Source organism: Phalacrocorax aristotelis, chromosome 1 (genome assembly GCF_949628215.1).
Source record: "Phalacrocorax aristotelis chromosome 1, bGulAri2.1, whole genome shotgun sequence".
NCBI lineage: Eukaryota > Metazoa > Chordata > Aves > Suliformes > Phalacrocoracidae > Phalacrocorax > Phalacrocorax aristotelis.
Window position 1 is genome coordinate 181,083,872 of NC_134276.1, and position 21,971 is coordinate 181,105,842.

The 21,971-nt window shown below is 43.3% G+C and overlaps 1 protein-coding gene across 1 annotated transcript in view; it reads left to right on the forward strand.

Moving 5' to 3' along the window:
• Positions 1–238: 238 nt before the first annotated feature.
• The window catches only part of WIF1 (Wnt inhibitory factor 1), a 46,125-nt gene continuing 24,392 nt past the window's right edge, over positions 239–21,971 (forward strand). Inside the window, exons 1-2 of the mRNA XM_075080892.1 lie at positions 239–437; positions 535–674. Of these exons, the coding sequence (XP_074936993.1) occupies positions 305–437; positions 535–674 (273 nt within the window). The 5' untranslated portion in view covers positions 239–304. The remainder of the gene's footprint in view (positions 438–534; positions 675–21,971) is intronic.

The window sequence follows — 21,971 nt, forward strand, 5'->3', positions numbered from 1 at the left end:
GCCGTCTGACGCCCGGGGCGGGGCGGGGGGAAAACTGGGGGATCGGGTGGCTGACTGCCTCCCCGTGGCTGCCCTCCGCAGCAGGGGAAGGAGCACGCCCGGAGGAGTTCGCAAGCGCCGAGCTCCCTCCCGCCCGTGGGACGCCGTGCGTGGCTGCCCCGGCTCCCGCCGCCGCCCCCCCCCCCCCCCCCCCCCGAGCCCGCCCCGCCCCGCGCCCCCCCGCCCCGCCGCCGGGGCCGCCCCGCGGCAGAGGGCAGGCGCGGCGGGAGCGGCGGCGGCAGGCGGCGAGCCGCGGGCGCGGAGCATGGCCCCGGCGGGGCGGCTGTGCGCCGCGCTGCTCTGCGGAGCCCTCAGCCTCTGCAGCCTGCGGGCCGCGCCGCGGCAGCCCGACACGCTCTACCTGTGGATCGACGCCCAGCAAGCCCGGGTCCTCATCGGTAAGCGGGGACGCTCCCCCCCCCCCGCCCAAAACCGGCTGCCGCGGCGGGGCTGGGGGGGGGGCTGCCGCCCATCGCGCCCCTTTGCCTTTCGCAGGCTTCGAGGAGGATATTCTGATCGTGTCCGAGGGGAAGATGGCCCCGTTCACTCACGACTTCAGGAAAGCCCAGCAGAGGATGCCCGCCATCCCCGTCGGTATCCACGCAATGAACTTCACCTGGCAGGCGACGGGACGGGTAGGTGCGGAGACGGGGCCGCGGCGAGGGGCGGCTCTTTAAACCCCGGCAGGTGTTTTGGCTTTGGAACCGTTGAGGAAACCCTCTCCGAGGCGTCCCCTGGGCGTGGGTCACCCGCCGCTGTGCCCCTCGCCGGACCCGCGTGGGCAGCGCCGGGAACCCGGGGGGAACCCGGGGGTAACCTGGGGTGTCCCAAGGGGCGGGCGGGCTCGGGCAGGGGGAACGCGGGGGACAAAGGGCGGTGGGGAGGGCTCAGGGGGCTGCGAGAAGCGCGGGCAGATGGCTCGGCAAGCGTGTTCCCGGGTGGGGTTGTAAAGCGCGTGGGGGAGCCGGGTGTCTCGGGCACTGGAGAACCCGGCGGGTTGGCGAGGCGTGGGCGGGCAGCCGGAGTCCACGAGAGAGGCACCGGTTGCCTTTGGTTTTAATAAAATTTTACCTGATGGTAGTTATGCGGATACAATTTCCTTTCAACTTTCTTCAGCTAATGGATGTATCCTACAGGTTCTTCATTGATCTCTATTTGCTGAATGTGCGTGCTTAATGTGTAGCCCTGCTAAATAATAATTCTCTCCTGTAAACTTAATTTGACCAAGTTTCATTGCAAAGCTGCGTAAATCTGCAGTGTATTGAATCCCTTGGGATTCTTTTGTTGAAAAGATAAGAATGCGTGACATATTTTCATGAAGAAACATATGCAAGATTTGACACACTGACAACATATGTTAAATTTGCATAAAGCTGAAACACGTTAGCATACGTTATCATGGATACACAGAAAAAAGCGTTGTAACATCAAAATGATGGATAAAATTAATTTTTACAATGTTGAACATGGACTTTATACAATAAAGAGTTTGGTAAAGATGAAGCAATCTTTACCTTCGAATATTCAGTGAAAATTGGTTGTATAATTCAGCTAATTGCAGCTTCACAAATTTGGTTGTGGTTTTGGTTGCTTTAACTCTTTCTAACTACAGGACTTGTTTGGCTTCGAGGTGTTGTCTAAGGCCCTTGTAATTTTTGCTATCCTCACAAAGCCTTTGAGTTTAGGAAACACTTCACCTTTTCTTTTAGAGAGGGAGGGGAATGTGGAGAGACAAAACTTACTCACAAAGGCTAAGTGACTTGCTCAAGGTCTTTGGCGTTCCAGTCCAGCTTTACAGAGAAAACAACTTTGTACGCCAAGGGTTGGCATTTAAATACCTAGAACTAATTAGTGTGTTTTGGGACTATATTTCCTGCTCCATTTCTCTGCCAGCTTCAGTTGCTGTCCATGATAAAACTACCTCTTTTTGGAAAGGAGGATTGAGATGTTAGACTGGACCCTGTCCTTCTTCTCTTGTCCTTCTTTCTTGGGCTCTCCTTTCCCTCCTTCGCTGCCTACGGGTTGCTCATTAGGAAAAGATGATTGTAACACTGATTTCAGTGAGAAGAGTCACAGGCTTGAAGACAGCATAGACAAGTGTTCCTCTTGATGCAACTTGCAGGATAAAATCCCTTCTGAGCAGCCGCAAAGTTGTTTAACCCATTATTCTGCCTCCTCTTTGCTGAATTACTGAATTCCTGTTAGACAAAACATAATTAGTAAGTGAAATACCCAAATGGTTAAAGTTACATCGTTGAAATATTTATGGGTCAAACAAGTGTTAAAACTGAGAGACTCTGCATTCAGAGATTTTATAATCCCATCTAGCTGCTTCTTACTAATTCATCTGTGTGTACAGCCAATATAAACATTGGCACTCCAGTCTTAGGCTGTGGATATTTAGACACTTAGGCAGGTCTGCAGATGAAGAGCAGGATTTCAACCAGCAGCCTAAGCTAAGGAGGGAGTTGCAACCCCTTTAGTGTTTTAGGAGTTGTGGGAAAAAATGAAGATACTTAACACCTTAGAGAAAATATCTACTTTTTGGTATCACGAACAGTCCTGTTGGTTTTTGCATCCCTTGGAGGCGTTTGAGTACAGCTGCCTGTTACTCGCAGTTCTTGTCATCCTCTGTGGAAACCGGGGTGCTTACTGTCCCTATGGCACCCAGCCCTTTACATGATGAGAAGAGGCAGGAAAAAACATGAGAGTTTCTTCTGTAGCCCATAGGGCAACAACATCATTGCCCACAGTAGTGTTGCAAAGAGAAGTAGGATAAAAGTTATTGGTGGCAAAAGAACACAATTTCTCCAGAATTTCCAATATTTTATGAGGGGAAGAAATTAGTAAATTTTAACAGGTGTTTTCTGTTTTGTTTTTAAGTATACATGTTTTCTAGACCCTTCACCAACTTTGTTGCCCTTCTTTGGACACGTGAACAAGACTTACGAGGAGCAGCTGGGGTTCTTTAGCCTGGAGAAGAGGAGGCTGAGGGGAGACCTTACCACTCTCTACAACTACCTGAAAGGAGGTTGTAGCGAGGCGGGGGTCGGACCCTTCTCTCTAGTAACAAGCAATAGGACGAGAGGAAATGGCCTCAAGCTGCGCCAGGGGAAGTTTAGACTGGACATTAGAAAAAACTTCTTCACCGAAAGGGTTGTCAGGCACTGGAACAGGCTGCCCAGGGAGGTGGTGGAGTCTCCATCCCTGGAGGTATTTAAAAGAAGGGTGGACGTGGTGCCTGAGGATATGGTTTAGTGGTGGACTTGGCAGTGATAGGTTGGCAGTTGGACTCGATGATCTTAAGGGTCTTTTCCAGCCTTAACGATTCTATGATTCGATGTTCTTAGAAGTTTCCATTGACATGTCCAGGAAAGTACTAAATATTTGCTACCTTTATTCTGGCACAATACTTTTTTCTGGGCATTTCCTAAGTCAGGGAAGGGGAAGCGTGAGGGGGAAGCGAGGGGAGGAGGGAAGAGAAGAGAATGAGAGGAAAGGGGAGAAAAGAGGCAAGAAAGGAAGAAGGAAAAGAAGTGGAAACTAGTACTCTTTGAAAGAAGAAAGGCATTCAAGATATTGAAGTACTAGTCTGCCTTCTGTAAAATGACTGTTAACTAGCATACAGTTGTCTCCTGTTTGGTAAAACTAAAATAATTTCTTCTGTGAGTCTTGTATCTTGTGCCTTATAGTCCTCTTAACCTTGTATCCCACTTGAGATTTGAAGATGTTTCTCTAGGGCTCCAAGATTTTGGTGGCTGTCAGTAGTGTATGCCACAGCCTTTAGCAGTAGCTAAACCCTTTTTGGGTTGATAGAGATTAGATTTCTCCTGTGTAGGTACAGGAGAACCTGTCTATGTCATTACATGGTTCCTAGTCCTGATATCAACAGGACGGAGGAGTGAGAGAGCAGCTGGGTGGGTGCCTGGCAGCCAGCCACAGTCAACCCACCACGCCTGGGATCTCCAACAGGGTAGGGCTAACTCTCTCCTGACATGCACCTTGCACCCCTGTTTACACCTGTGGAAAGTGGGTATAAATATCCTGTGGGTAGATTCCATCTACCTGCTCCTGGGATAAATAATGATCCAAGTTGTAGGTGAGTGAATAATCCAGCCCAGGGAGCGGCAATACTTCCCAGTCCTGCACTGCTGTGTATTTCCATATTTTAGTTCAAAAATGTCTGTTGAACGTTTTAAGGACTAGATTATACCTGTATTCTGTGTAAACTGCAGTGGTAAAAACCCACTACGTTTAGATGTTACGTTTCTAATACAGTGGCCGTTGTGCCCTGGATCCATTTTATGTGGAAAAGATTTTATATGGTAAGCAAGCAATTAAAGTGATTTTCACTAGAAAACATTAACCAAAGAAAAGCATTAGCTGCTTTTAATCCTTAGTCATTAGTTCTAATTAATTATTAGGAAATATTGGGGGAAACCCAAAATTTAAGGGTCTGAAGGTGCTGAATACCTACTTTTTCTGGTGAAGTCAGGATGAGCCAGGCATTACAAGAAGGTTAGAATACTGCAGAACAGGATTGTTACGTTTTTATGCACTTTATGGTTTTACCTATGAATTTAAATGTAAGGTTACAGATGTTATGTTATGTTATCTTTAGAAAAAATGTGATCTGGGTAAATTGGTAGTTGCAAAGGTTGCCCCTTGATTTGAAAGGTTTAAAAAAGCAAAAATTAGTGGTAATATATAGCATACAGTAGGCATCTGTGTAACCACTAGAGCTCACTGGCGTGCTTCCTGCTCTTATGGGTTTTGCAAAAGAAAAAATTATGACTTTTGGGGGTCTCGTCCTCTGGGGAAGATTGCACTTACAGACTTCCCAATGAGAGAGGAATAGACACTGTTATGCTAACTAATGCTGCGGCGTGTTTCACCACGTCCATCAGTGGAAGGTACCAAAGATTGCAGTGATATCATCATCTCTACAGTGTTTAGGAACTTATGACAGGTGTTTAAGCTCCAAATCCACAAAACCCAATATATATGTTAACTTTTAGTGGGACTTCTGACAGCAATAAAATCAAGTTCACTTGTGAGTGAGTATTGGTGGGAGAGAGCCATTTAAAATAAAATTGATCAGTGCACAGGAAGCAAGCGCTCAGTGACAGAGCAGCAGCCAGGTTGATTTAATAGATGGGAGATGAAAAAAGAAATCAAAAAGCAAGCTGGAATTTTTGTTCTGTAGCAGTCTCTGGTCCGATCCACGCAATCAGTCTGGGCCACAGCCTGCCCAGGCTGCTTGGTACCCTTCAGGTATGGGAGAAACATTTGGGGGCCATACAAATTATTGTAGCAGCTTGTTTCCTACTCTCAACTGTTGTGAGTACCCCACGGCTCCTCTCCTGTTGCACGGTTGACTGCATGCCCATGATGCGACATCTGGATGCTCAGTATTGTGCTGGGTGCATTAATGGGATGTGGCCCATATGATTGGAGGATGCATGTATATTTCTCATGGTGCATGGATATCGCATGTATATTAAGTGCTAAAGATATATCCAGCCTTGTGCTGCTGGATGCATGCCATTTTGTGATACGGCAGTGGTGGTTCTGCCCTATGACAGGAGATGTGCATGTGTGTATAGGAGATCAAGTGCTGGTCTTTGTTCTAGGAGTGCTTCTGGTCACAAGAGCACAAGTGTCAGGAGGTAAGGGGGCATCGCAGCACACGGTCCTTGGGGCCCTTGAAAGGGCCAATTGGACCTGTCCTACTGGAAGGGCTTGGTTACGTCTGATCAAAGAGTTATTGATAACCTTGAGTAAAGCAAAAAGATGCCCACCTCTTTAAGAAGAGGGGACATATGTCATGAGTGCATTTTCCAGCATCATTTCTGTATTGTAAAGTGGAATGGTACATAATTACAGCTCCTGGCAGCTAGTTCTGATCTCAGCAATGTGACCATCAACCCCAAGTAGCTCAGCTGATTTCTCTGGAATTACCTTACATTGCTGAGACGTAGCCTGACCGTGAAGATAAAATGGAATATCCAGCTATGCCAAGAGAAGTTTTCCTTCCCCAGAGGAAAGCTAACAGACTACCGATTTTAAGGCATTATTGATGCAATAGGGTGCTCCATTCAAATGTCACTATTTCCCTGATAAACTGAAAGAAAACAAAACCCAGTGAATTTCAAAACATGTAATTCTTCAAAGGAAACTTTTCTTCAAAGAAACTGCTGAACTTTTTGTAAATATCTTATTCATACCCAGTGATTACAGGGATGCTTTTCAGCTTAAAAAATGTCTCATATGCACAATTTAGGCTTTTTTTTTTCCAGTAGAAGTATGGCTGTTCTGGAAGTTTGGTCAAGCCAATCACATAAACTCGCACTCTTGGGATTTACAGTAGTACCTTCAGTGCGGTTTCATGTCACCAAACAGAGGAAATACTTTGTTTTCTGACCTCTGTACCAAAATTTCCGTGTGGAATGTGAAGATGTTTACATACTGTGAGCATGATTTTTAGACAGGGGGTTCTCATATCAAGAGCACAGCTCCAAACCTTTAATATTTAGATTCTGCTCAGCTGTGGTATTTTGCGTCTCAGTGTTGTAGACATGCCACCAGGGATCAAAGTAACGCTGTAGAGATCCCACTTGCTTAGTAAAGCAGGCATGTGCCAGCCATCTGTTGTATCTGCTGATAGAAAACAGCAGTAAAGTTTCTCAAAGTTTTGCCAAGACAAAGGGGGGTGTGTGTGGATATTTATTGCTCAGAAGAGATGAGTTACAAGGCACCTTGTAGTGTAAGCTACATCTGGTTTCGATAGTAATTTACATGGTATATGTGTAAACTACACAATTATTCTTTTTACACAGCAGTGTAAAGCTGGGTTAAATAAACTGTTCTTCAGGATTTTCATTGTTTATCCTTTCTGTAAATATTCTAATACATTTTTTAACAAAAAACTTAAGTAATAAAGTATTTTCACTACTTTTACAGCAGTAGCTGCATTGTACAATGTAACTCTTGGAAAGCACTGGAACTAACAGGACACCCCAAGCTTCAAGACTATATTTTGTGAAAACGTACAGATTTCTCTCCCCATGTTACTAACAGTTTTTCTGAAATACAAAATCCAGGCTATGTTGCTTTCCTCTTCTTTGTGGAAGTGAAAATGTTTTCTGTCAACATCACCTCTTTTGTACAGACAGTTTCCCAAGTATGTTCTTAGTGGTCTAAAGTTAATGCCATTTCAAGTAATGCCATGGAGTGAAAAGTAAGAACTAACCATAACGAGAAGTAACTGGGAGAATCTTTAATGTATTTACACACTTTCCAAAGGTTGGGTTTTTTGGTAGCTACGAGTATGAATGACTTGCTCCTATCCGAGTGAGTTATGTACATATAAAACAAATGTAAGAAACCACGCTATTCCTAGGGCATGCACATGTGTAAGGAATATGGTGTGACCTGGAGCTTTCAAAACGGTGATATGTGGTAGGTAGTTGCATCATGTTGAAGAGAATTCTAAGTATTGTATACCTTAGCTCAGACCAATGGGTTCCTGATTAGTATTTTTAAAGCTTTCAAGAAAATGCACCTCAAAAAGGTTTTTGTTTCGTCTTCCTGTGGCTTTACACTTGGCTTGCTAGGATTTGTTCTTTTATTTTCCTTTCTGTGTAGAAATTCCACCTTTTGAAAGATGTTACTTTACTTCTATTAGTCTCTCTTATTCTTCTGTTGAAACATGTTGGATTTTTTTTGTTTTAATGTTGGTTTTTTTTTTATTGCTTGCTTTTTAACTGTTTATTTGTGGCCAAACCCTTCGCTACATCAGATTGTAACTCAGACATGGTGGGAAGTACAGCCACCCAAAACGCACAGCCAGAAGCGGGCAGTTGCATTGCAATACTTAGTCTTTCCATAACAAAACACACGGTGTTCTTTGCAGTGAATGATATGTATAAAATGTAGTAGATGTCTGTTGCTGCAGGTGTATGTTTCAGTAGAAGCATAAGATAGCTTAACTGGTATTTTATGTTACGTAAATGGGTTTTTTGAAAATCGTAAATGGAAGAAACACAAAATCAGTTACATTTTAGATAGGTTGCTGCATGCACAGTTAACTGCATTTCTCTCCCTTCTGTTTGGTTTTGGAGACTGACATTTTAAAATCTTAATTATAGTAAACTGATCATAATAAAATACATATATTAATGTATGTAATAATGTATTGAAAGACTAGCTCTTCTTATACAAAGTAAAGTTGAGATCCATGTACAAAAAGCACCTGGGCTACCTGTGACACTTTGAGCTGAGCTAATTGTATTAAGTAACAGAAGTCCTGCTCAGTGAGTAGGCAGACATTGCGATCATGTATGTTTTACCCTTGGGTGGCACCCTGGCAGATGATATGCGTGAGCTGACAGTCCTGCAGGGCCTTTGCCTGTGTCACTGGTCCTCCCAATCTCTAATGAGAGCTGTCAGTCTGTAGAAGAACCGGCAGAAGATTTGTCTCTTTCCTTGCACTTACTTCATAGAAGAAAGATCTAAATGGGGAAACCCAGACGTCCTCAAACTTGTCTGAGGCATGTTCCCATCCCTTCCCACCCCTTCCCTGGGCTCTCTCCAGTAGGTCCATGTCTCTTCTGCACTGGGGAGCCCAGGACTGGACCCAGCACGCCAGGTGTGTCTCACCAGGGCTGAGCAGAGGGGAAGGATCACCTCCCTGGACCTGCTGGCAACGCTCTGCCTGATGCAGCCCAGGAGGCTGTTGGTTGTCTTTGCCACAAGGGCACATTGCTGGTTCATGGTCAATTTGTTGTCCACCAGGACCCCCACGTACTTTTCTGCCAAGCTGTTTTGCAGCTGCCTGGCCCCCAGCATATACTGGTGTGTGGGGTTGTTCCTCCCCAGGTGCAGGGCTTTGCACTTCCCCTTTCTAAACTTCATGAGGTTCCTGTCAACCATTTCCTCCAGCCTATTGAGGTCCCTCTGGATGGCAGTACAACGTTCTAGTGTATCAGCCACTCCTCCCAGTCTTGCATCACCTGCAAACATCCTGAGGGTGCCTTCTGTCACAACATCAGGTCATTAATGAAGATGTTAAACAGCATGAGACCTAGTATCAACCCCTGAGGCACACCACTAGTGACTGGCCTCCGGCTGGACTTGGTGCTGCTCATCATAACCCGCTGAGCCTGGCAGTGCAGCAGTTCACCTCATTTATGTAAATTCCACTTCCTCACTTCTTCTGTGGGGATGTTGTGGGAGGCAGTGCTGAAAGCCCTACTAAAGTCGAGGTAAACAAAATCTACTGCTCTCCTCTCATCCCCCAAGCCAGCCATTAACACAAAATGGGCCAGGCAGGAACACAAAACTGAGACTGGCTTGTACAATCACAGCGATGCAGCAAACTGAAATCTGCCTCAGAAAAAATAATATAAATAAAGCAAAGACAGTGATACTGTTGTACAGAGGCACCGAGAAGACTTTATCCAGCTATGATACCTGAAGTCCACTATAGTATGTGGATTCATAATCCATTCATAGAAGGCCACTTAGCTGCACAAAAATGCCGAGGAGGAGTTACCTGACAAGTCTGTCTAACTTGGCGAAGAGGCACGTGCAGAACAGAAATGCCTTATTAAATGCTTACAAAGCTTTGGGGTGGTTTTTTTTCATTCAAACAACAAGAAAAACCCAGAATTTTTTGCATCTAGTATGAAAGTTTGCTTTGTTTTGCAACCAACTGGTGGAATCCAGCTTGTTTGGCCATACAAGGAAAAGCAGGCAATTACCTTCCAGCTGCTTCAGCACTTGCTGCCATCACTGCCAAATACTTCAATAAATAACTTGGAGACCAAACACCGCTTTCAGAGCTGGCCCCACAAATCCTCTGAAGCTGCCCCTTAGCCTGGATAAACAGCTAGCTAAACCCAGCCGATCCTAAAGGAAATAAATATGCCTGACATAAAATCTGGCAATCTCCCAGCCTCAGGTTTTGGCCCATCACCAGGGAAAACAAACTACCCAAACAGCAGCCCACTAATGAGAAGACCTGTCACCAGATCTGAGCGCTGAAGCACAGAAACCAGTAGCAAGAGCAGCAGAGACAGCCTTTGCAATGATGGCTGGCCAGAGGAGGAGAGGGCAGGCTCTTGGACCATCCTGACCATCAGAGAATGAGTTCAGAGCTTTCAGTACTGTGATTTTTAACTTATTTTTTCTGAAAGCATTAGGAAGGCATGGAGAGATCCAACTTGATGAGCAGGAGAAGATAGGCTCTCTCTGCAATGTTTTCTGCTTGCTCTCAACTTGCAAATGTGTGAATATTGATACATTTTCAATGTCAATGGGAATGTGAGACCAAAAACCACATAGGCAAATAATCAAGTCCACTGAACACCTTCAGTAAGGAGTACAAGTACCAACTTCAGCCTGTTCCTTTTAAACTGCAGTAAACACTGCTTTCATTTTTCGAAGTTTGAGCCTTAGCCAGTTCTCTTTCTTGCAGAGGTTCTGGGAAATAAATTGAACTGTTGAAACAGAGTCCATTTGAGTGACTGGGTTGAAACAAATTTATTTTTCCCTTATGAAGCGACAGATACATCAAATAGCTGCAATATGTGCCTGCAGTATTCTATGCAGGGACCTTCAGGGAGAACAGGCAGGTTGCACAGCACAGCACACTGGCATCTGCCAGAGAGGAAGGAGAGGCAAAATGCAGTTACCTGGGTCTGTAATCACAACCAACAGATGAAATGCATAGCCATAGTAGGAGTTGGGAAATAATTTGCTAGCAGGGCATGTTCTCCATTACCTTGGTTGATTTTTTTGGTTTGTGCTGGTTTTTTTTTTTATCTTCTTCCTTCCAGTTTTGCACAGGAACATATATTGAGATTGCATAGTCACGATCAGGTTTCTGTATTGGTAAAGGAGTCTAACTGAAAGCTTATGACCCAACATGTGGCTCCCCTCCAGTCAGAGTTGTGACATATTAGTATTAGGTACAGGGTGGAGAAGCTCATACTGTCCCTACAGATAGAAATTAGAGGCCTTCATCACATCAAGAATGACTTGGGTTTCGCATTTTTGCTTGATGTAACAGCAGCTTTCCTTTGATGGTACAAAGTCTGTGCCTTATTCTGCCCACTAATGGAGTTCACATCTGAATTGTATCAGTGTGAATATCCTTATTGGTTAATGGACCCTTTTTAATTGTCCTGCCAAACATTTGCAGTCAAGGAAACTTCATAATTTATATAGTTGATGCCATAATGCCACTGTTACTATGATTTGTTTAGACAGCAATTATTTGAAACCAAAGGTAGAATTACAAGATTTAAAACATTCCTAAGTACTTAACTTATTTATGTAAGACCTTTATTCAGCAAAAAGTAAGGTCTTCTCATCCTGTAAAATACAATCAAGAAGTATAAATTCATTCAACTAAATTAATGGGGAAATATTTAAAAGGATGGGGAATCTGAAAGTTTGCTTGCTGGAGGAATGGTTACCTGGAGGTATAGCGCTCGCAGCCTCTGCAAGTTCTCGTGAAATGTCTGTTTCTCCACCTCTCCCAGTGCCAACAACTCCAACAGAAACTTCTGTCTCTAGGTTTATATGTTTCTTGTCCCTGTCTGCAAAGGTTGAGGTAAGTGCAGTAAGGTCTTTCCCTGCTTCTTGGTTTAGAGCAGGTGATGGAGCGTATCCGTGTTTTTCAGGATCTCTTCCCTTCCCCAGGCCAGAGGTGTTCATGGAGGGTGGGAAGCAGAAGGCCAGTTTTGTGAGACATGGAGAGAAAGGGATGGCCATTGCTCTTCTGTGAAAGTGGTATTGTGAGATTCTTCCCTTTCTGATTCCTTTATAACCACTTCCCATCAAAACAGAACAGGGTCACCAAACTAACCCTCCCTGCTCTGAGACGACAGTTGTGCCGCTCTCCTGCTCAGACTGTGTCTGGTTATTCCACCCAGGAGAAGGGAAGGTGGAGGAAACAGCCAGGCCGCAGGGGCTTCACTAAGCGTGGTGAGACATAGAGAGGAGGGCTGGTTTTCTTATAACCTGAGCAGAATTTCTTGAACTGATATTCAATTATGAGAGTTTGCAACACTGTTTCCCGCATTATTATTATGCCTTGACAACAAATCTGGTTTTGCTACCCCAGCCACATTCACAGGACAGTTTACTTTAAATGCCTAAACACCTACTCTGACAACAATCAAGCAGCAGAGATGTTTAGGTGAAGCTTGTTTTTTATCTCTGATTATAGACTTCCAGATAAGCTACTTGAATTACTTAAATTAGTTCCTGTGGTAAAGTCTAAGTTATATTTCTGGCAAGCACAAGATGAGCTACTGACCACTTTCAGTGCGTAGAAAATATTTGAAGGCATTTCTTTGAAAAAGCAAAAAAGCTTGCATTAAAATTTGTATAACCGGCATGTTGAAAACTCAACCATTAACTAGACATACCTTTCAGTATAAACCATTAACTAGACATTCTTTTCAGTATATTATGGAAAACGGACCTTCTAACTGAGGTGTGGTGTTCAACTGTTGTCCTTCAGGAGTATGTTAATAGCCTACAGATAAATCATAATTTTTCTGAAAACAGATTTCTACTACTTTAAAAATCTTCACTTGAAAACATATGTAGATATTTGCATACAACCAGCATGGTCTGAGCTTGAGATTTTTTGCCATACACATTTCCCAAAAAAACATTTCTAATTAATCTTGTGGTCAGCAAGTTGTGGCATTCCGGTTTCTGTCACCCCTAATTCATATGCATCTCAGTTTGTTAAATGCAATTGAAAGGTTGCAGCAGCAAACTATTACATTAAGGTAGTTGGCCTTCATGTGCAAGCATACTTTCCCTAGACCTCTGCAGCAAGTCTTGTACTGCATAGCTTGCAACTGTGCCGTTTACTGTACATCTTCATTTTAACGTGTCCAGTTGACTTAATGGGCAGGATTTTCAAAGGCTACTCAGTGTTTGTAACAGCCATTTACTCTGAGGAAACCTGCAGGACTTCAGCACCTGTTCCTTGGTTGTGTAAGATTAGCAGTTACAGAAGAAGCTGCATGATGTTGTGTCCCATAGATGAGAATTAGTATGGGCTTATGTACTTAATGAGGTTTTAATGTCCTGTAAAAACAGAGATGGAGTTAAGTCTGTACATACAGCATTATTCACCGGTATTTCCTGATTTTTGACTGTTTAACTGGATACCATAAGGCTTCTTGAAACTTTTTTTAATAACACAAGTGGGTTTTGTGTAGCATTTCTTCTGTTAAAAAAAAAAATAGTTGAAAAGTGGAAAGGATTAGGAAAAAAACCACTTTGTTCCTCAGAGATTTAAAAGTTTGAAAATAGTTTGAATGTTGCATAAACTTAATCCCATTGTCTAAACAGCAGCGTGTCTCCTCACTTTGAGGGGAGCAGAGATGGGATCTCCATCCCTGCACACTGGGGAGGGTGTGGGAGAGCTACTTTTCTGAGCAGAGCTGAAGGAAGCAGGTTGTGTGACGTCTTCCTCAGCTGCAGCACTCCCAACTTGTTCTTGCATGGTCCGTCTCTGGTACATCTTAGGAGATCCACATGAGGGAGCCCATATGCTGTGTGCACCACCGTAACGGCAAAGGCTGTTGGAGGAGTGTCAGGCTCTCTTGATTCAGGAGTGCACATGTTCCAGTGTGGTTTGCTTGAGCACCTCATGTGCAGAAGCAGCAGAGCATGGGCCTCACCTTTGTACCAGAACAGCAGTGTCCTTAGCTGAGACTGGTCATACCATGATGTGCTGGTTTTGGCTGGGATAGAGTTAGTTTTCTTCATAGTAGCTTGTATGGGAGAAGAAGGAGGAAGGGGAGGACATTCAGAGTTACCGTGTTTGTCTTCCCAAGTAGCCGTTACGCGTGATGGAGCCCTGCTTTCCTGGAGATGGCCGAACTCCTGCCTGCCCATGGGAAGTAGTGAATGAATTCCTTGTTTTGCTTTGCTTGTGTGCACGGCTTTTGCTTTACCTATTATCCTGCCTTTATCTCAACCCATGAGTTTTTTCACTTTTATCCTTCCAATTCCTTCTCCCATCCCATGGTGGGGGGAGTGAGCGAGTATCTGGGTGGTGCTTAGCTGTTGGCTGGGGTTAAACCACGACACCTGACCAGTGGATTTCCTCACTGGCAAACTATATGTATGGTTGGTATGATCACAAAAGCCTCCTTATGCAGCGTAATTGTCCAGTCTCTTCTGTAACTCTCTGTACGACATTTTCCTAAGATGTGGCAGGACAGCCTATCCTCAATTCAGCTGCACAGGACACCTAAGTGGCATGCCACAATTGGAAAGGCGGCACTTGGCATGTCTCACTTTCACGAGAGGTACGTCAAATTCCATTTAAAGCATACAGCTCCTTGATCATGTGTCAGAAACACGTTCGTAACCCTATGTTGCTCCAAAGTAACCTGTTAATACAAACAGCCTCAAGCTTAAAAACATGACAAACATGAGTCAACTCAAATTATTCCTGGTGTATAATAGTAATGAACAATTGCAAGATAATATTTCTGAGGGTTGAATCGTGTTTGGATTTTTCATTTTTATCAGAGATACAAAGCCTTGTGTCCACTTAACGGCTCTGGCAGTGCCATCAGAAGTGCACATGCCCTATTTGGGTGCAGGTTCTGTTGGTTTCACTAGTGCTTTGGAGGAGCCATCATCTCACTGATGATTCTCAGCTTAGTTTCTTCCTCACTCCAGGATAATGAAATTTGAGAGTGCGGTGAGAAAAGCTGACATCTGCCAATGGCACAGGAACAATTCACCTTGCTTCCAGTGCCATTCCACGACAGCTTCAGCCAGGCTAGCAGCTGACACCACCCTATCTTCTTTCTCATCCGTGGTCACACATTTCCATTCTCTTTCTTGTGCCAGTGCTGATGTGGCTGCTTGTGGGGCTGCTCTGGCTGAAAACTGGCCCTACAGAAAGAAGTGATTAATTTTTAACTTGATCTGCTGTCTTGGTTAGCTCATCACACAGCCACGTCTAAAGAGGGTAGGACTGCGACAGCCCAGTCTTAGGCTGCCTTTAGCTGCCCTGGTTCAGTCCCAGTACTGCGAGCTACAGAAAACGTGGCAAATCAGATTAAAACAGAGACGTCTCCCAAACCCCAAACCTCTTCTAACCAGCAGAAATTCAAGCAGAACCAAACAAAATTGACCTTGACTCAGAGAGTCCTGCTACAGAGCTACAGATGATAGGCAGGGTTCGGCTGACAGGCTGCTGTGCCAAGTGCTGCATTTCTGTGCCCTGTAGTGATGCAGGGAGCAGACCTGACAGCTCAGCAAGGTTTGCAGTGCGGGGCGTTGTTATCCTCCAGTCTTTCTCTCTTTCTGAAAGTACCATGGACCACACTCAGCCCAGAGCTACTCGCTTCATTTAGCCAACAAAGGCTGGTTTGGGGGATTTGGAGAACCTCCAGCAGCCTTTGACTCCAGCAGAAGTTATGGATTGTCAGCACATCTGGGTCATATTGAGGGACAAAAACAACAATTTGGCCTCAGTCTGCAAAAGCAGATCAGATTCACCGTAACTGTGCATCAAGGAATAAATTTTAGCTCTCAATCTCAGCAAAACTCTGTAATCCCAGATAGGGGGAGTTATCTGAGCACAGAGTATCAACTTCTGCTGTCATCAGACTCCCACTGGTTTTTCATCAGAGGTAAATTTGGGATTGGGGAGGTCCGCACGCTCATGTCTGAGGCTGAACTGTCCCACTGATGTTTTCTCTAATACAAATGAGGTTAGGGTCACTGCAAAACATTCTGCTCGTTCACCTCCACAAAACTTTTACCCTTTCTTAATCCCACTGAAGAAAAGGACCATAGCAGAAGGAGGAAAAAGGAAAACCAGCATGACTCTCTGCCATGTTCCTCATCTGAATCCCATCTAAAGAAAGATTGTGACAAGAAGAAGGAGAAGGCAAAAAGAACCAGCTGTGAAGAGTAGGAAAGGATTGGTATATGGGCAGTGGCTGGGGAAGAGGACATTTTTGATGGGAGGATTTCTCCAAATAACTGTTGCTAAAACTCAGTGAAATGATACCAAGCGCAGAGAACTGTCTGTGTTCGGCAGCGCAGCCCATGTGCTGCAGTGACATTCAGGACTTGCCGCCTCTCTGGGGTGTGACTTTGCTAGCAAACCAGCACAGAGAAAGTCAGCAGTGTGAGGCCAGGTGAAGATGCCTGTGCTGTGAATAGACTCCATCTGCCCCCAGGGAGAGAGAGAAAGGCAGTTCAAGACGGCAGGTAGATCAGACTCTGGCTGGGCTGAATTTTCTTCTGCAAGTGCTGGTCTGTCTCCTCTGAGTGTACAGGAAGTCAAGGATGTTCTGGCTTTGAAGAATGTACTTCATTTAAATGCTGGAAAATCTGTGGGGCCATTCTGGACCTTAACTCAAAAGACTGGACCATGTGGGACTGGTGCTGTAACCCAGGGATGAAGCTGTGCAGACCCTGCCTGCGGAAACATCCTGAAAGACAGAAAAATTGTTTGTAGAAACTGTTCAGTTTCTTATCAGAAACTGGGGATAAGGTAATACTTCCCTGCTTTGTTACAAAGATAAGTCCGTCTTGCTTTGATAAAATGAAAGTATAGTTATGGAGGACATAACTATATGGAGGCCTGTGTGGTACATGGAAATATCACAGTAACACATGTCCACATGCTTGGCTCTTGTCTCAATAGACAAACCAGTGTGATTTCAGGTACAACAGCAAACACACAAGTTCCTTTTCAGATACACTGATCAAGCATTCTATTTACATAATGAATTTGGTGGTTCTTTCACCGTAGTACCTAAAATTTGCTTTGGTCAATGGCAGCCCATAAAACAAGAACAAAATTACTCTGGATATTCACAGAAAAAAGCATTTAAAGACCACACAGCAGATGTTAAGAGAGCAGCGTTAAGGAAGTCTTTCTAACAACTGGTCAGGAAAGAGTGGAATTTTTTTCAAAACCTTTTCACAATAACTTTTAAACGCTTGTTTGCTTGGAATACAAGGCTAAAGACCGTTATCTACTGAGCAGTAAATAAAGAAACTCTCACTCAGAGGTGCTGCAAACTTTCTGTCACTTGGGTATACGAAAGGGGAAGCAACCCCCTTTGAGATCCTAGAAGGACCCCAGTCTGACAGAAGCTGCTGTGAGATTTCATAACTTTTGAGAAAGTTCATTGCTTACATTTTGGGGAGAGAGATTTATTATACGGGAGTGCCAGTTAAAGCCAAGAGTGAAACACATGGACTCAATAAAGGCCCAATTACGTGACCTTTGCTGTTTGCCACGCTTTTAACTTGTGTAAGTTATTGATTACACTTTCATGAGATCATAATCAGAGGTTGTTCTTTGGTAATGGTGTGCTAGAGGAGCTTTATCCTCAACTTCAAAGCTGTCCTGTGAGGCTTAAGAATAAAGGGTTGGAAGTTTGAAGCATGGCCAAAATGAATCTGTGTGCATTATCCATGTTTACCACTATGCAAGAGGTGGATAAGCTTATTCTTCAGCTGTGAACTTTCTCCTGTCATGTCAGATGAGCCACCATCTTTAAGGCTTACATTTGTGCTTTTAAAAATACTCTGTTTAATTAAATGTAGTGTCTGGTCAGATCTCCGTCATAGTTAGTCTAAATACTTGTTAGTGCAATCATTTCCCTAATTGTAAAGGTTTTATTGAAATTATCTGACATTCTCTGAAAAGAATTTTTAGGCTTATTTATGAATTATAAATAGATCTCCAGAGAGACTTATTTATATTTATGTATCTCTGTGGATGTAATAAATATCCAGAGCCTGAAACTGCAAACAGTCTGTAATCGATGTAAAGATGCACTCTCAGGACCAGCCAAACCAGGTTTTCACTTCATTTTCAAGCTGTGAGGGGAAGAAAATAATCTTACAGTTTATTTTCAACGTAGATAGATGTGTTGCAGGTGCCAGTAGCAGACCTGTTCAGCATTGTTTTGTTAGGAACTAACCTGGTGAGACAGTATTTTAGGTTCTTTCTCTAAGGAGCAGTGATAATTTCCCCCTTTTTAATTAGCCTTAGGAAATTGGCATCTTGGACATCCCTGATAATGAAATCTCCACTGGAGAGAGCACTGATCTTTTGCTGAGTGGCAAAAGAATGAATTAGCCCTTGCTGTGCTGGAACAAGAAATAACTTTTCAGGAGAATAGGTTTTACCAATTCTCAGGATACCAAAGCAGTATGTTTCATTAAGTATTTGAAGATAATGAAGGCTTGTGTATGTTTCAATTTTTTTTAATCTGAATGCTCAATGCTATTTCTCGTTTTGGTGTATTGCTTGCTTCCCTCCCCTATCCCAAAGCAGAGTTATCTAATTTTCATCTGGAAAACATAGGAGAAAACAATTTAAAGGAAACTTGTGCACTACGTATACATTCCAGCCTGGTGTATGCTGAGAAATATCATTCCTTGCTAGAGATTTTCAAGACATAATTAACTGTGCATATTTATCAAAACTCTAAGGATTTTGTCTCCTTTTAGCTTGATTTTCTCAAAAGTCATTCTAGTGAAGCAGTAATAAAATATGTTACAGAAAGTCTGATAAACAAGAAAACGTCTAAATATGGGGAGTTGTGCTCTTGTGCTTTCTCTTTTGTTTCCAAATAAAGCAAGGTAGAGAAGGAGTGAGAAACTCCAAAACTTTCCTCAATGAGGAGCTGTAAATTTGTTGTGACTGTTTTTTAAGAAATCCTGCATGCCATGTGCCTTTGTGTCAGTGTACTTGTACTCACCCAGAAATTCTGTGGATCTGTTTGCCCGTATGCTGTGTTCCAAGGCTTTAGCCTGGTGGAGTGGCCCCACTGTCCCTGTTGCCATTACCTGCTGCGTCAAGGGATTGACTCTGATCTAAGCCAAAATCGTATTTTCATTAGCAGGCTAATGATGGACAGGAATGTGCGATAGGCATTTATTTGGCCCTCTGTTTCACGTAGCCTGCTTTTTCCTGTGTGAAAGGATGAGTTTCAAAGTTAACACTCTGCTGGTGTACTTGGATTTTTCTTTTTCACTGGTGTCCCTCTCAAACCCCACTGTTTCTGCCAAGCCCTTAAGCTTCCAGTCTCAGGGTGGTTTCGGATGACCTCCAAATGCTAGAGCGCTTCCAGAGCTCAAGGTCTGGTGAGAGAAAGTATCTGCTCAAAATGACCGAGTAGCTGCCTTGTTTCCCATGTCTCCCAAGGAGCAGACAACTGCCAGAACCTCAATTGCTAAATGTAATCTAAATCTGTTACTTTGTGGCCTCACCAAGCTTCTTGACAGTGATTTCTTAGTATTACTTGTCCTTACAGGAATTCTTTTCTCATTACTTGGAGGAAAGGCTAATGTATTCTGCAAAGATTTCTGTCCATCTCCCCTGTGCAAAGCATTCTTGGGAGCCTGCAGCGTCACCTTTCAAAATCTGGGGCTCCTTTTGATAGCAAGCAAGAAATTTCTCTTTTCCAATTCTCTAAATCATTCTGTTGGAGGATCTGATCTGCCACCCACAACTGCATTCCACAGGAGATGTTAAGGACCAGTTAGTCATCTTCCATTGACAAAATCAGGGAGTTTTTGTACCATTCTTCTTCTAAAACCATTAAAACCGCAACTGGTGGTTGTTGAAAGTTGCATGCAGGGATTCACTCCATTGTTAAAAAAGTCTTCCTCCTCATGCATGGATTTTCTTCAGTCTGCCACAGTTTTCTTTACATGAAGAAAGCAGGCATAAAACAGGCTCTGCAGAGTTGTGTGCATTTCACCACAGTATGGTGTAATTAACGCTGTCACATAATGTATTTTTCTTTGATATTGCCCATTTTGCTGAATTCTAATTTGGGTCCTTGTTTTTTAGAAACACCAAAATATCTCTTTTTTTCCTTTTGTGTGCATCTCTGCTTTTGTTAATCCTGCTGCTTCGGTTCATTCCCATAGCCTTAGCAGCCAGTTCTGGAAAACAGGCTGGCTATCCTGTCTTCTGTGTAAATTGGTTTTCTCCAAGTGTGTTTCTGTATTACTTCATATTATTAAGCATGTCTCCCACTTTGGGACCACCTCGTGAGGCTGTTGGGAAGTCTCTCTGAGCATCACACTGAGGTGCAAAAAAGTTGTTTACCCACTCTGTGATGGGACCAATTAACAGGTAAGGCAAAGCTGTCTGCCTTAGCAGAAAAATAAAACCTTGTAGGCAGACAGTTTATTATCTGCTTGTCTAAGGAGGCATCATTACGTTGTTCATTAGAGCAGCGTCTAGACTGCACCACAGTTACAAAATGTGCTGCTGACATACATACTCATACTCTGGCCAGACTCCTTCAATAGCCTGGTACATGCAGTATGGCTACGACCTCCCCTCTTTGTTGAAATTAATCTCATTTTGCTTCATGCTTCATCTTGGAACATATATGGACCAACTTTTCTGACCTAATGCAGTTAATATCTTGGAGAAGCAATGGTCCATGCTGTAAACACCTAACAAATACATACATTGCCTCACTTTGTGATTTTATTTATGGCATTTGCAACTGAGAGCATCTGCTATGGATAATGCATGCTAGTATCTTCTAGTTTGTGCATAGCCAGAAATATCAATGGATCGGGGATAAAAAGGAACTTTTTTGATTAGTTTCTTGCTTTAAACATGGAAAATTGGCATTAGGGTGTATTTGTCATTTAATTGATAACAGAATAGAACATTCAGCACTGATGTCTTTAAAATAATGAGAAGAAAATATAGTTAATTTCTTACATCTACCTGCAAAGCTAACACACATTATCTTTTCTTTGTTAGAAGGAGTGCAGATTTCATTAGGCTATTAAGATGTGACATACAACAGTTTAAGCCACTGCTTCACTTTCAGGTGCTACCATTACTTCTAATCCTACGTCTTTCTTGTAAAATGAAGAAAATATAAAGCACATTCCTGTGAATGCTTTGATTAAATATGAAACAAAACCAAGGTAGGCACAGCATGGCATCTGAGTGATAAGAAAACTCTAATACAGTAGATCTTATACTGAGTGGAGTTCTGTAGGAATTTTAAGTGTATATCATTTAAAACCAAACTGCCGACAGATGTTTGCTACAATACCTGTTAGAGAGCTTTGTTATTTTTATAACCTTTAAATTCCTCTGATTTATAGAAAATGGCTATTTAAAGTCCATAAAAGTTAATCCTGACCATGGAATTATTTGCCTAAGACGAAATTTCCTCCCTTTGCTGAGGGCTTTGCCCACATGGGGAACTGTTAAAGGGCAGCTGCGCGGGGCTACCTGCTGCCTGAAGGCACCGAGTCCTCAAACTGTTCACACAAGGTCTGCAGGGGCCCTTGCCTCAGTTTCTGAGGGTCTCAAACAAAGTCTTTACAAAAAAGTAAAGCGTATTCTTCCTTGGGTGCTCCCTGAAGTCAAGCCAAAACCAAAGAGTCTTCTGTGCATGCAGAGCGTGCAATTGTCAAAGATCGTTTATCTCAATCCCCCGTTTCCTCCATCACCTCTGATAACACCGTTCCTCTGAGATTTAGCTTCAGTATCAAATTTTGCCCCTCACGTACCAGAGAGTTCGTAGGCTGGCTTAAAAAACCAAAAAAAGTCATGAGAATGTGTTTGTAATGAAAAAGGGATTATGGATTATGTTTTTTTCCCCCTTTATCTCACAACAATATCCAAGGAAATTTTGTTCTCGCTACCAAGCCACTCACAATGACCACTTACAGCACAAATTATGGTAGTCACTAGACAATATTTTAATTGCATAGACCTATCTCTTCAATTAACCATCATGAGTAAATTTCATGCTAGGCTGGAGCATGTTAAATATTTGCTGAGAGTGTGTTGTGTGCGTTTGAGTCACGATGATTAATGCAAGTTAATTGGCAATCAACTCAAATTACAGCAGGAC